The following is a 15,661-nucleotide window of genomic DNA, read 5'->3' as shown; positions in this document are numbered from 1 at the left end:
CAAAATACTTTTTATGAAATCAAAAATTTTGTTCTATTTTAATTCCATGTTCTTTATAAAACATGAGGATTGGAGTAAATCTTGGATCGACGACTTCTTCCACATGATATTCATCAATAAACAGTTTGGCAAGAAATAAATATGACTTTGTATAGCGATTGTTATAGGGAATGATTTTTATGTCTTATATATATTTTGGGTGGATGTTATTGGATTCAATCAATTCGTTTTTGATCATTTTGAAAATCGATTTTAATTCTTCTTTTTTCAGTTTTCAACTGATACAACGCGTTGTATATATCGATATAGTATTTATGGGTATTTCTTAGTTCACTGTATTTGTTTGGATGAATGTTTTGGTCGGACATTAAAAATTTTTAAAAATGACACATTTGCGTTTTACCATATAAAAGTTGGTAAATTTAAACTTTTCCGACGTTTTGTCAGGGGCGCGAAGCGACCCAAAAATGTCGGAAAAGTGTAATTCTCAGATATATGATTATTTTTGCTTTTAATGCCGAACAGCATTTGAATCAAAAATAATCATATGTCAGAGAATTTTTTTCTAGCTTATATCGGCGCGCAGCGAAGCTGCGCGCCGATAGAACGCGCTATATATAATACAAACTTGCTGCACTTTTTTCGCCGTCTTTAATTAAATCAAATTAGCTATCTAAATTTCATATTTTCGTGACTTATTTTTGACTAATCGTTTTTAAACTAATATCATATATCAATTTTAGTTATATTGTACTGTGGTTTGATCTATTTAAATCGCCGAAAATTCAATGATCAAATAATTTCAATAATAAATCATGCTCAAAATTCGATTCTAAGCAGTTAATTTTATTATTTATCCTATGAGATATCATGTTCAAAATATATGAATTAATTTCATAAATCACTTCGAAATGCTGGACTGCTTGTTTTTTTTTTAATTAGGAAAATAATAACCATAAAGATTTCGAATTAGGTCGATGGAAAATTGAGAACCTCGATGAATACTTTTTGACACTGTCAAAAACTTTGAAAGGAACAAAAATTTTCTAGTGTCAGAAAGTTTATAAATGTATACTTTCTGACGAACAGACCCTCATAAAGTACTCAAACCTCTCCGCACCGATAGAATTGGCTAAAAATTATAGAATTCATTGCAAATAACAAAATACCTCTCCAAACCTCACTTTGATTGATTGATAGTATTTCCACAATTCGTGTTAAAGGTATTAAATTATTTCCAGAACTTTAATAAACGAATTTTCATGCATCATCAAACCATATAATAGGCAATAACCAATGTTATTATATTATAAAGGTATCAAATATGAATGCTTCCAACCTACAATTGAAGACGAAGAAGAAATTCTGAATATCTATTCAACAGTGCCATAAATGGTGGTTTTTAATTTTGACACTTTTTTGTCATAATTTTACCTTCAAAAATGTATCAAACAAAGGAACTTGACCTATATTATGCATTTTCAAGAACAAAATATCAGAGAGAATTTACACAAGGCCAAAATCCGGTCGTAGACTATGTACATAAGACATTTTTAGAGACCCCAATCCCAGAAACACAATATTTACATGTAATCGAAAAAGCAACAGAAGCTCCAAAGCCACCAGAACCTAAGGTTGAGAAACCCAAACCAGCTCCTGCCCCAGAACAAGCTGCAAATCAAATGGAATCTATCATCGCTAAAATTAGAGCAGCTCAAGGACTTACCGGTGAGTCAGAAGGACCCAAGAGAGGTGTGTATGTCTCTCCGTTTGATAACAATCCTGTTCCTACACCTTTAATGAGAGAAAATCATAATGGAACAAATATCGGGGATCCATTTGGTGACGATAATGAAATTGAAGATGAAGAAGATGAAGATAATTAAGATTATTCTCAAAGAAATCAGGAAAAGATTGCAATTTTTTTTTATTTATTTATGTTTTAAGAAACATGCAAAAGAAAAGCACGATCTAAAGTATTCTACAACTATTATGTTTGGAAATTAAAACAAAAAAAAGAAAATATAATATTTTTCAAAAAATTCCTTTTTTTTACCTTTATTATTGAAATGTATACTTATATCGAAAAGTTTTATTTATTTCTCGAATAATTAAAGCAATTTACTTCTTGTTGTGGCCAAGCTTAGCAAGGATTTTCTCGCGGCCAGCACGGCGGCGTTCGATGAGTTCCTTACGCTGCTTATCCATCTTGAGCTTTGTGATAAGGCAGTTGGATGGGTGAACAGAAACATGAACTGTCTGACCATTGAGCTTTTCGCGTGTGAAGGAATCGACAACGATGCGGTTCTCAGAAAGCTTGACGGCGATAACCTTGCCCTCACGGCCGGCGAACTTGCCAGAGTTGATGGAAACTTCATCATCTCTGCGGATTGGGAGTTGCTTAACACCATGTGTTTCAGCCTGCTCCTTGTTGAGCTTAGCAGAAAGCTGGCGGTGCTTGTCATCCTTTGTAGCATTGAAGAAAGCCTTTCTTGTCTTCTTGGCCTGGGATGAGAGGAATGGGTTAGTTTTAACCATGAGAAAAAGGACGACCAAACCGCTTCATTCTTTTTCACTCCTTTTTGATGGCGATCTATAATGGCATATAGATATACATTATTTTTTGTTATGAGTTTTCTCAAAAATACCAACTTTCAAATTATAAATTTATTAAATTTCGCCTTTTTCCATTGATTTATTAAAATATATCAAATATTTCAACATTAATTATGTTTACAATAGATTCCTAAACTATGCGATAAAGAAATTTCGAAATTGTTGAAAAATAGCTTCAATGTAATAAAACTAGTAATATTATGAGGCATTTCTCATAATTGAATGTTATAATATGATCTTTTCTATGTTTAACATCGATAAGGAAACTTTGCATAGGAAGAAGGATTTAATTTTGATTTAGATTGTTTTGTAAACCACATAAATACATAAATAAACAAATTATATGGGAGTGAATAGCAATGACAAGTCAAGTTCATGAAAATATTGCAAAACTATGTAGGTTACATTGGTTATAATTTAAAAATACATTGGTATCAAGCGTTGCATTTAAAATGAAATTTCGTGAATTGATGCATGATTGTTGATTCGTTTCCTAATGTGGAACACATTATTTGTTCATTTATAAAACAGTCATCTTTGTAAAACTATAAAAGTCTCTATTTTATTGAATTAAATGCATTCTCGTTTTGTTTTGATAGTTGAATCCATGATTTCATCAAATTGAAGAGAAGATAAGGCGTCTGATATTCGACTTTTCATGAGTTCATGTTTTTATTGGAAAATTAGCTATTTTCATGTGAATTAAGATATTCAAAATTGTGGATCTCTTGTTGACTTTTAAGTCTTTGATCTCGAAGAGAGATATCACTTATATATGAACATCTCTGTATTATATATCTTTAACGGCAGATGTTGCTCTCTAGCTAAGTTCATAACCACTATTGTGACTATGATGAATAAGAAAATGATTATTTCCTTATGAAAATTAATTGTTTTCAAAATAAAAAAAAAAAAAAAAAAAAAAAAGGTAGTGGGGTTCCAGGCACTTCGTGCCTCTAGCCCCCGTCACTTTTCTGTCACTTTCAGGAAAAAAATTTTTATTATATAATTATTAACAATATTCTTATAATTTAATTTGACAATTTACGACCAATTAGAATTACCGTAATGAATTCAACCCGTACCTTTCTTTGGAAATAAGAGTAGATGTAAAGTATCTATTGAGAGATTTAAGAAACTACCGAATGGTCTAACATTTGTAACTTGTTCGGTGAAGTTCTATATATCCATTTGTGCCATACAATATTTCTGACTCAAAGATTATATGCAATGACTTCGACAACATATAGACATCTCAAACATATACCAGACACAAACAAAATATTGAAAGAGTTAAAAGAAAAATACCTATAGGTAAGATGGAACGTATACCATTAGATAAGAAAAATATGTCAGAGAGTTTTGAAAAGGCAGAGTATAATTGACTGGATAGTATATCTGCTAGACATATATAAGTGGTGCTATAAGAGTTCATGACATTGAAACACTTATGTCAAAAGTTTTATATCTTAACTATACAAATGTTTTCAAAGAGAACATAGAAAATATATTGAGGGTATAGAGTTGTGAGACTATTGGACAGAGTTGTATGAAAAATAAAGACAAGGAAAATGTTTTCTTTATAGTGGACCCGCCGTTCTATAACACAATGGATTTCAATACCAAGTAGACTGGACTTTGAGAGACTCTTTAGAAATTTAGACGTTTTACATAACCATCCATGCTTTACTTTACATCCGATAAAATGTGTTTGGAAAGTGCTGAGATGGTTAGAGGACATACATGACTATGAGTTTAGATACGATAAGATAGAATATGAGAGAGGTCCTATAAACTGGAGAAAGTGTCATAACAAAGAAATTTTACTAGTAAGTAATGTGGTTTGAAATAGGACTACTTGTTTTAGGTTTTTCCATTGTGTCATTTACTTATTGACGTGGCAGAAAGATATAGAGAATATGAAGATGAACCAATGCCTGCAAATGTTCAGAATATGTACTCGTAAGAAGATATTTTTATCTAATAATAAATGGACGCACAGAACTTAGCGAATGCACAGCAACCTGGACAACCAAACCCAGAGAATATTCCAAATGAAGTTAGAATACAAACTGCAATGGCAAACTATGGTCAAGTGCCAACAGATGTACAAATGCAAACTGCCATGTCAAATGACGCTGGGTTAGGTTTGCCACCATGGTATGCAAATATGAGATGGAAAGAGTTTTATACAAACCTGAAGTGGGATTAACAACTTATAAGATGACGCGAACACAGGAGTTGACCCAGAATATTTTCTACCAGAGGAGAAACAGAATGTATGAGCTCCAGTTAAAGAATGCTATGGAACAACAGGAAACGTAGAGACTAGGCGGACATATAGATTTTACATATAGTAAAATGGTTTCTTTATAGTATATGGAAACTTCTTTCGAAATGTTGGAAGAGTAATGGAATGGAATAAAAACCGTAGGAAGAGGAATTTGGAACGGTGTCAAAATAGGTAAAAGAGGTAGGTCATCGTTGGTATTATATAAACCCTGAACAGAAGAAGCAAGCTCTGTTATACACACCCTGAACTGCACCACAGTCTAGTTGGCAACCAAATCAACACCTCAACCGTATTAAAAAGTTATATTTTTACCGTTCGATAGTATTGTAATATAACTAAGTTCTAAGTAAAACGCATGGTATAATGGAATTATTCTTTTCTTCCATCTGTAGTAAACCATACTTGAAAGTCTGAAATACTCCACTGGTGGTTGTATAACTTTGTAGGTTTTTCGTAAATCATTTGCCAAGCATAAGAAAGAGTTTTGGGCGCCAGAAAATGAAGCATGAACAATAAGCAGCTGGGTCGAAAACATCTTTAATAAATATGTGTCATCTCTTGAATATCGACTGTAAATATTTGCTAAAGGAAGTTCGACTTTCTGATTTAACATTCTTTGCAAATAAATATGACATTGCAGTGAATTCTGTATATATTTGTTCGTCTTTCTTTGGATTGTCTTCGTAGATTTGAAATGACACTTGTGAATTTTGTTGTCATATACATTTTCACATAAAGTGTGCTCTCGGTATTGCATATTCATCAGCATATTTTGCATAACATGAATTTATTTTATCTTCTATATTTTTTAACGCAGAGTCTGTAGAGAAGATGAAAGGTCAACTTGTATTAGCTCAATTTCTTCCACATTTTCGTTTCCCTTCAGATATATAATCTATATGAAACCTTACAATAAATGGAAAACTTTTATCTTCTACAGACACAAACTTCATTCTACGAAAGCATATTTTTGTACGATGGGTCTCTTAACCATCTTAACGGGTAGTCAAAACGATAGCCTTCATGCTTTACGGTTCTGTCTCAAACTTTTGACCGACATTAGTAAAAGTTCATCTAATGGTTTAGTTTAGCAACTCTTGAATTTTCTTTTTCTATTGAAAGCATATTTTATCTAGAATAAAAATGTCGAAAGAAACAGCGTCTATGAAGAAATAAAACACAACGACAACTCATTTTGCAAGCTCTAAATAAGAACACAACAACTTTTCAAACTATTCTAAGATATGAGTCATTGAAAGAAGGAAACTTAAAACTGACATTAAACCCAATGACAGATGAGTTTCTATTTCAAGACAAATAGGAACCATATACTGTTTGTATAAATCAACAAAAGAACTTTAAACGAGAACCATATAGATGAACTTCTTTTGAAAGCAGAGTTTGACAACAAAGCTGACAAAGAGTATGTCATTGAAAAAGTTCAAGAAGAACATGACAGAGCAGATGCAACATATGCAAAAAGCAGATTTGACAACAAAGCTGACAAAGAGTATGTCATTGAAAAAGTCAAGAAGAAATGACAGAGAGATGCAACATATGCAACAAAAGCAGATGTTGACAACAAAGCTGACAAAACATATGTTGACAATAAAATGTCAAGTGAAGTGACAAGAGCTGAAAACGAATATTCTAAAAAAGACTCATAACACATACATTGCAAATATTACAAACTTACAAGAAACCTTAAACAGGAAAGTGACGTTGACATACACATACCATTCAAATATTACAAACTTACAAGAAACCTAAAACAGGAAAAGTGACGTTGGACATACACATACCATTGCAAATATTACAAACTTACAAGAAACCTTAAACAGGAAAAGTGAGTTGGACATACACATACATTGCAATTATTACAAACTTACAAGAACCTTAAACAGGAAAAGTGACGTTGGACATACACATACATCTTCTGAAATAACAGACTTAAACGTTAGCCTTGAAAAGAAAGCAGATAAAACATATGTCAATGAAAATATACAAAGTTTAGTTGGAACAAAAAATATTGAAACTATGGTTGGTGACTTTTCGTCTATGAAGAAAAAATATATTTATGATGGGAGTTTGTACAGTCCTTAGAAAATGGTACACGGTATAAACTCATTCCGAAAAAAACAATGAAATGTATGTAAGCTATAAAAAGAGTGAGTGTACACAAGTTAAAGTTCATTAGACAACAACTGCTACTTAACTTATATAGACGAGACAAAAGAAATATTAAGAGTTTATGAAATGGCAGATATGACATTGCCTGACCAGTCAGCACCATATTATTATGACTATGGAGATGACGTTAGAACACACATGTTAGATGAACAAAAGCTAACATTATATTAGATTTTTATAGATATAAAAGATATAATGCAATAGAAAAAACGAGAATAGTATATATTATGAAATGACAGAAAATAATTTATAGCAAGACTTTACTACCTGAAAACATAAGATTATATTATAAAAATATCTAACACAACCAGAAGAACCTGAAATAGTTGCACTATATTTTAAGCAAAAGACATCTATAAACTAATATGTTTGATTTAGAACCCAGTAGGTTCTATTATAATCTATGGAAGCAAGAGTCCTCAAGTAATGTTTGTGTTGGTGCATGGGAACAAATAGTCGACAGGTTTTTGTATTGTGCAAATCTTCAAAGGAAACAGGTGGAAGTAAAACGATTTCAGGTGAAAACTTACTGCACACAGTCACACTAGATTAAAGTACATCTCAAGCAGGTTGGCATAAGCATAGATATTGGATTGGTCAGAATGACAAAAGGTAAAGGATATGATGTAAAGAGACGTTAAGTTTGCTATAAAATGTTACTGGAGCTGACACTCAGGGAGAGGAAACCACTAACATTTGCTTTAGGGTATACACAAACAACGGGACAAAGTAAGACATCAATGCATTACATGAGTATTTACGCATGGTATAGGAATTGCTTAGTCGTCATTTTTCACTTCTTATACATATTCGTCAGAGTTGTCTATATGGTTAGAACTGTTTAATGAAAGTTATACCACTGAACTTTGACAGATTTGAAACGAGGTCTGACAATAGTTATTTTATCTCTGTTGCAGTCTGTACATTTTGCCATGTTTGCCTAAACAACTTCTTAAATTTCTCTTGTATACTTCTTCTATTTAATTACGAACAAGAATGTGAGTACTGTCGAGTTCCATTGTTGTCTATCAATAGTATTTAATATGGGTCGCGTTTAGGTATTTCTATTTTACTTTGTCACCTTCTTAAGTTTGAAACGGCATTCTTTCTTGTTTGTCTCTTTTGACTAAACTATTAAATATATAGTCCTTTCTCTAAGTCGGGTTGTTTCATTTCTTCAGGGGAGTGTTCGGCAACTTTTCTTCGTTACTTTGATAATATTTAAAACTTGATCTTATCTAAATGCAATCGTAATACATATATAATCTTGGTGTTGTATAATATAAACTCAACATCAAATTTCGAAATTCGGTAGCAATGACCTTATCAATCTGTTGAGTATGAATCGAAGCATTTTATAGCACTGTATGACACCAAGATGCAGATGGTTTGGTCGACAATGAATATTGGTTTACATTTTTGAACGCAGATAGTTTTTAATATCGTCTGATTTGAAAGAAAGTTCACAGTCAGATGCAGTTTTGTTTGATGGTATTTGTCAACGAATATTGTCAAAAGCAGTTTTCAATCTAAATATTTTGGACTGTAATGTATGGTCACAGTATCTGTGTTTTGACGACAAATATTAGCCAGTAGAGTGTCCATCTTCTCTATAACCATCAGAATGTTCCAATGATATAAACCACATTTGGTGTATGAACTAAAGATTTTTTAATGAGTGCTTTCTTTGTCGATTAGATAACAAGGGGTCTTGTTTTTGATCGCATTTTTACCCATAGAAATGGGTTCTTTGGCGAATTAGCAAAGGAGTTGCAATCCAGATTTTAGGCCCGCAGTGGGACAATAGCAGAAGTGTATTGGAGTTGGAAGGAAGATAATTGAGTACATTAGGTAATTCTTAAAGAGAAAGAGCCAACCTATATAACAACTGACAGAAAAAGGTTGGGATGGTTAGCAAACGGATGCGCAAATCTTTATTGCAAATTCCTAACAAGAGGAAAAGTTCACGGATGCGATGACAATGTAGAAGACAAGCAGGAAACTACTATAAAACAAATAGACTACTTAACCAGCAGGACACACTAATGGACAAGGTGAAAAGATCTTAACAGAGGATATAACCATGCACAACAAGTGGGATATACAAGTCAATCCAACCGCAACCGCCTCAAACTGGGGATGTAAATATTTTTACTGGAGCATGAAATGAACAATACACATTGAAAATGGGTCAAGATGGATTTGTCGATCAGCAGTATAACACACGTGTTTGTCCTAGTTCTCTATACTTCAGGAAAGTTTTAGGACCGAACTAAAAAATCTACAACAAGCCAATTTGTGAAAACAAAACAAACAAATTATTTTACTGAGATGAAATGTACCGAAAAGGTTGAAGTGTAGATTTGGACATCAGCAAACAAAGAAGCAACTTGTTCAAAACTGTCAAGGAATCAGATGAAGAGAAAAATTCAATAATAGCAAATGCCAGTCTGGAAATACAAACCCTAACTATAAAGTCACTTTTCAAGAAAGGAACGGATATGTACCAAAAAAGAACACGACACTCTCACAATACTAGATATGAAGTTGAAGGAGTTTCGAGACAAAGATGAAAAGTTACTTACTGACAACAGTATACATATAAAAATCTCATGACTATGAGGAAAAATTTATAATTTACAACAAAAAAAAGTGAAAGGAACCAAAAACAATGATATGCATTTATGAAACGATGTTGAACGGACACAACCATACTGCAAGTGAGGTAAAAGATCAGGTGAACCGAAAGTTGACGAAAACAATAGAAGAAGGGAAGCAGAAAGACATAGAACAAACAAAACAAGCTATTAGTTATCAATAAAAAATCAACTTCATTACTGGGTATGGGTTGAGAGTCAACAGACTATAGTAACTGGTGATATGTATAAAGACAAAAATCTATTTTTCAAAAAAAATATTTAATTTTATTGAATGTAAACGCTGAGTTATGATTGGAACAGGACAGTTGGAAACTTGTTTGTAGTAGAAATAGAAATTACACTGTTGTGAGTCATAATTGAAGTCAGAAACAAAAAGACAAAAAAGAGATTTAGCGAATGTGAAGCGAAATAAAGGATAACCCTATAGAAGACGTAATAGAAGTGGAAAAAAATATTATAAAACAATATAAGTAATTGCAACTACAAATTTTATACGGAACCCTAACAATATATACTCCTTGTAAAGACCACGATAACCGAATAAAAAACGACAAAGACTGAAAATAATACGCTGGATCAATTGTTCTTGAAATACTAAGTAAGAAAAAATGGCAAATAATGGAGATATGTTATCCGAATTGTCGACGAACTAAAAGATGAAAAATTGAAGATTAAGATATGGTAAGCATAAAGTTTGAATATAAAAATAATAAAGCGAAGAACAAAGATCTTTCTATATTATACCGGGTAAGCTATAGGAAATACAATAATTTTCTAAGGAAGCTATGCTTAATAAACATAGAGATAAGAGAGAAAAACGTTAAAAATATATCCTTACATTCAGAGCTATAATGGCATAACCATTTTAAAAAACAGTATATTTATTTTATAAATGACCATATAGAATGGATAAGAAGTAATCTGCAGGAATAAAGCAGAGTTAGAAAAGCATGGGTTGGAAAGTTTAAAGAATTTAAATAAGGAAGAAGACCCATAGTCTAGAAAACTGGTGGCTTCGCTACGAGATGAGCTTGAACACGGCGCCAAATTATCAAACAGACTAGAAGAGTACGAAGAGAACTTTATGAAACTGCCTTAGCAGATGTTAGTGAAACCTCAGTGAAGACAGATGTTGCCAATCTATTGGACAATGACGAACATTGTATTCGTGAGAAGGAAAAAAAGGAAAAGGTGAATGTACAAACGCTCCATGGAAAGAATGAGAGTGAGTATGCATATGGATTAAAATGTGTATCGTAAGTTAAGAAGTCAAATTAATTCTGGTCGAACCTTACATAAAACTTTGGACGAAGGAAAACAAGAAGCTTCTGATATGCGCCATTAACGACGGAAATAAGAAAGGATACAAACAATTGACATAAAGATTTAGATGGTCCATTATACGTATCGCATCGCAATGTCACAACAGATGCAATGCTCTGACGCTGTCAAGCCCTACAAAGAGGACAAATGGTGACTCGACTCCAGAATTTGAATGCAAGAAGAAATTGTAAGCGTGAAGTTCGAAGGTACACTAACCCTCAAGCGAGTCCAGACACATGATGGATACTCCCCTTCAATAAATAACTTGACATATGAATGAAAGTAGGAATTAAAATCCATGACAAACAATTGCAATTGAACCTTGTATTCTTAACATGTACTCAGAACTCGGGATGTTAGAGAAGAGAAGTATGAGTCACTTGAGTCATGTGATGAGACAAGGTACATTCTTAGAGGTAAATGTCAAAATTGCACCGATTGGCAAATTGAAATATCGAGTTCCAACATAGACTGAGAAGGTTTCACATGAGACTATGTTGTTGACAAAGATTACATGGTTGAAGAGTTGTATTGTCCACAAACACTTCATTGTTGAACAAAGTGCCCTTACAACCATTGTTCGGAAAGGTAGTGCAACATTGTCAGAGCCTGTTAACATTCTTTCGAGAAGGGCTGTTGAACAAATTCCAGATGACAACTGACAGAACTTTTGTACAAAAAGACGCAAACAAACTTTTCATTGTTAGTAAGTACACAAAAGTTGTTCAGCACAGTTAGCAAAAAGAAGTACACAGCTCCAATAGAGTTTGGTATTGTTCGGATACCAAACTGAACCCAGAAGATTTCCAATGAGGTTTGCAAGAACCAGAGCAAATACAAACTTCATTGAGACAGTTCAATGACGAGTCAAAGTTGTAGGAGAGCTCTGAGTTAGTCGAAGGTTTATAAAACAGGTGCTTTGACGATTTTATGAGATACAGAGAAGTTCTCAAGATAAGAGACTCATTGGAATTTCCACAACTGACCAATTTGTTGCGAAAAGTTCGAATAAGATAAAATATATATTGACTTTAGCTGCGTATGGGGTGTCCATATATCGCTGAATTCCAACGAAGATAGTGAGTTCCGGAAGGAAATAAGTTGGAAAAGTCAACAACAACTGTATGATGATTAAAGGAAGCTTTCAACCCAAACTTGCATACACTCAAATTGTATGAATTCGAATGGGATAATATCATAAAACCTAAGAGATGAAAGATCAACAATATGAAAGGTCGACACTTGTATGAAAGGTTTCTCCTTTTGGTTTGAACTCGAATTTACTCAAGTCAAGGTGGCTTAGTAAACCAGTATAACGCTATTGTCGAACATGGTCCTATCTCAGTTGCAAAGCAGTGTGCAACTACAACAATTGTTCAAGGGTAAATCACAAGTGAAGGTATACTTGATGAACATTGACTGCGCTTCATGACGAACTAGAGGCTATAACAAACTCATTGAATGGGTTTTAGTCGTGTGAGAGATGGGCTGTTTTAAGGCTTAACAGGTATTTCGAAGTTAGATCCTCTCCAAGGAAAGTACTGGGCTGTTAACAGAGATAGGTGAATAGTTTAAACATGCATGAAGTAAAACAGTGCATGAAGTAAACATTGATGAATAAAATTTTTCTAAACAGCATTAATTTTACCATATATTAATGCTTCAGGTTTGAAAAGAATACGGTGGAGCCAAAAAGTGCTCGACCAAAACAGGCATTATTGTGAAGAATATTACCAACGGAGAAACAGCGGTTGCTTTTATACAAATATTCACAGTGAATTTTCATGAATTCTAAGATAGAAAATAATTATATTTTAGCGACCGAGGTCGCTACGGTCACTAACATCTTTAAAAAAGTGACAAACATACATTCTTGACAACAACAGGAAATACATTTCATCGTAATCATTTTTTGTTAAGACATTCAGCATAAATGTTTTGTTGAGATTCATCGTATATTCTTTGTCGAATCTTATCGTTTGGTCCGACGGTTAAGACATAAACGAATGTCGACGTCCACAAAAAATATTTTTTATTTTATTGTAAGAATAGAAATGTCAGTCGAATCCAGGCAAAAACGTCACGAAAGCAAATGCTAATGGAAACTTCACAAAAGGCACTTACAACGATATTGAGTCTTAGTAGAGCAAGGATGGTATAGATAAATCGTACAAATAGTGTCAGCAGTTTAGGAAGACTATAGAAAGTGTTGGAAATACAGTCCTGGAAGATAGTTTTTAAGGCATTTTGTGTAGAAATCAAACCCGTGAATTCCGGCGTTAGCTTATTTATACAAATTCATGCGAAATTCTGCCGTGAAATCAACAGTTAGAGAAGATATGTAAAAGACCGTATAACAATGGCAAGACTGGTCTCCAATATATGGTATAGGCAGTTTGGAAAAATTAATGGAACTCATAGATAAAAGGTTCATGAGAAATTAGATAAGAAGAACTTGATAGATTACAGTAGAGATGCAAACCTTTTCGAAGAAGAAGTTTAAAAATGATAAAACATAGAAAATGAATGAGATATGTATCTGGTATTAAGATCCTCATACGATATAGACATGAAACAAGAATTAAAGAGAAATTATAGAGAATATGAATCTAAAATTTGCATTAGAAGCTGGCAAAAAGAAGTTTAAAAATTTGGGGATCGTCTTTACAAAAATATGTGAGTAAGATGACCATTTATTTCGACAAAATAATGTTTATGCTATGAATGTTAGATCTAAATGTTTCTTAAATGCTTTCTCAAAGAGACTAAAACTCTTGAATTTGTCAAGACTTCTTCGTAAATGTTTTGTCGAAACTTCTTCGTAAATGTTTTGTCAAGACTTCTTCGTAAATGTTTGTCAAGACTTCTTCGTAAATGTTTTGTCAAGACTTCTTCGTAAATGTTTTGTCAAGACTTCTTCGTAAATGTTTTGTCAAGACTTCTTCGTAAATGTTTTGTCAAGACTTCTTCGTAAATGTTTTGTCAAGACTTCTTCGTAAATGTTTTGTCAAGACTTCTTCGTAAATGTTTTGTCAAGACTTCTTCGTAATGAGCGTAAAAGACCCAAAAATAATGTTTATGTTAGAATGTTAGATCTAACATGTTTTCTAACACGTTTTCTAACATCGTAGAAAACTCTCGAAATTCATGAATTTTGACACTTTCACAAAAAACATAAAATAAAGTTAGTTTTTTAAAAAAAATATTTTTTTATTTTATTGTAAGAACATGTTAGCAACAACAGCACCAAACTCGTTAGTCATGAATCCTACGTCAATGTTAGTAGAGATGAAAAACTTCATTCCTTCTTCATATACTTTCGAAACAAAAATCCAGAAGATAAAGCAAGAACTTTTAACAAGTAATTTAGACTGTAGTGCGAAAGATGAAACAAATGAACAGTATCTTTATGAAATGCAGGACATTATTGACCATTTACCTAAACTTCCTGAAATCCAACAACAAAAACTCACTATTCCCGAATTTGACGAAATAGAAGTCAAAGCAACTGACTCAGTAGAAATAAAGAAGTTCATACGAAAGGTAAATTATGAATTCCTTGGTTTTCATTGCAACCATAAGGTTATGGACAAAGATTGCGACATGGTATATAAGAACATCTCTGACCTTTACAAATCCGAAGAATTTAAGACCTACGACAACTTTGTTTCATTAGTTGCAAAATGTGTTTGGGAAATAAGAGATAAAGATAGTAGGGGTAAGGTATGGAACGAACAAATAAGACCCGCTATGTTCGAGATGAAGAAAACCATTGACGCCTTAGTTGTTTTAGCAGGTAAGGTTTCAGAATATAACGCAAAAATGAATCCGCAATGTTCAAAATGTAAAGCAGCAATGAGGAAATATAACTACTCCGTCAAAGAGATAGAACGTATGCGAAACGACTATGCAGATTTAAAGAAAGAAGCAGAGAAACCAGCAGAAGATAAAATGGACATGTTGACATTTCTAAACAAAAACTATCCAACAGCTGACGATTTCCTTCTTTCAGATGTCAAGAAGAAATATAAAGAAACCTTCGGCATTGTTAAAACATTCGATGTACTGACAGAAGAAATAGAAGCTACGAAATTGTTTAGAGTCATGAACCATCGCAACATATACCATGTAAAACGCTTGTAAATAGTTATGTTAGAAAACATGTTAGAAAACATGTTAGATCTAACATTCTAACATAAACATTATTTTTATTGAATTCCGTATGAAATTTCATGAGTTTTGTGTGTTTTAGACCATGTTAGAAAACATGTTAGAAAACATGTTAGATCTAACATTCTAACATAAACATTATTTTTATTGAAAAAATGACCAAATTTCATTATATAACTGTTATTTTTTTACGAAGAGAACTTTTGCACTTCGTCAAAAAAATCCCTGAAATCATATCTTTTATACAAGATAGAAAATCTTACTCGCCAAAACTCTATGAAAATCATGAAGAACAGCGAGTAGGTAAGAAATCCTGGTCGCCTAAAACTCTATGAAAATCATGAATTTCCTTAAGATAGAAAAAATAAAGCTAGTTTTTTTAAAATATTTTTTTTTATTTTGTATGTAA

The 15,661-nt window shown here is 32.7% G+C and overlaps 3 protein-coding genes across 3 annotated transcripts, besides 1 other annotated feature; 2 read left to right on the top strand and 1 right to left on the bottom strand.

The window, feature by feature from the left end:
• Positions 1-1,437: 1,437 nt before the first annotated feature.
• On the top strand, positions 1,438-2,008 carry TVAGG3_0123760 (uncharacterized protein; the record flags this gene model as incomplete). Its single annotated transcript, XM_001303308.1, has 1 exon — positions 1,443-1,886. The coding sequence occupies one exon, from the start codon at positions 1,443-1,445 to the stop codon at positions 1,884-1,886; it is 444 nt and encodes a 147-aa protein (XP_001303309.1).
• A 41-nt stretch (positions 2,009-2,049) lies between these two features.
• TVAGG3_0123750 (regulation of translation involved in cellular response to UV) lies at positions 2,050-2,552 on the bottom strand (the record flags this gene model as incomplete). The annotated part of the gene is made up of 1 exon (XM_001303307.2): positions 2,122-2,538. The coding sequence occupies one exon, from the start codon at positions 2,536-2,538 to the stop codon at positions 2,122-2,124; it is 417 nt and encodes a 138-aa protein (XP_001303308.1).
• Positions 2,553-6,514: 3,962 nt separating this feature from the next.
• Positions 6,515-15,661: part of a mobile genetic element that runs on past the window's edge.
• Positions 14,311-15,225, top strand: TVAGG3_0123740 (organellar and viral DNA polymerase type B; the record flags this gene model as incomplete). Its single annotated transcript, XM_051223659.1, has 1 exon — positions 14,311-15,225. One exon carries the CDS (start codon positions 14,311-14,313, stop codon positions 15,223-15,225), a length of 915 nt encoding a protein of 304 aa, XP_051108645.1.

Source organism: Trichomonas vaginalis, chromosome IV (assembly GCF_026262505.1).
Source record: "Trichomonas vaginalis G3 chromosome IV, whole genome shotgun sequence".
NCBI classification, from domain to species: Eukaryota; Parabasalia; order Trichomonadida; family Trichomonadidae; genus Trichomonas; species Trichomonas vaginalis.
Note: the sequence above shows the minus strand (reverse complement) of the source record. Positions and strands in the feature narration are given on the sequence as shown.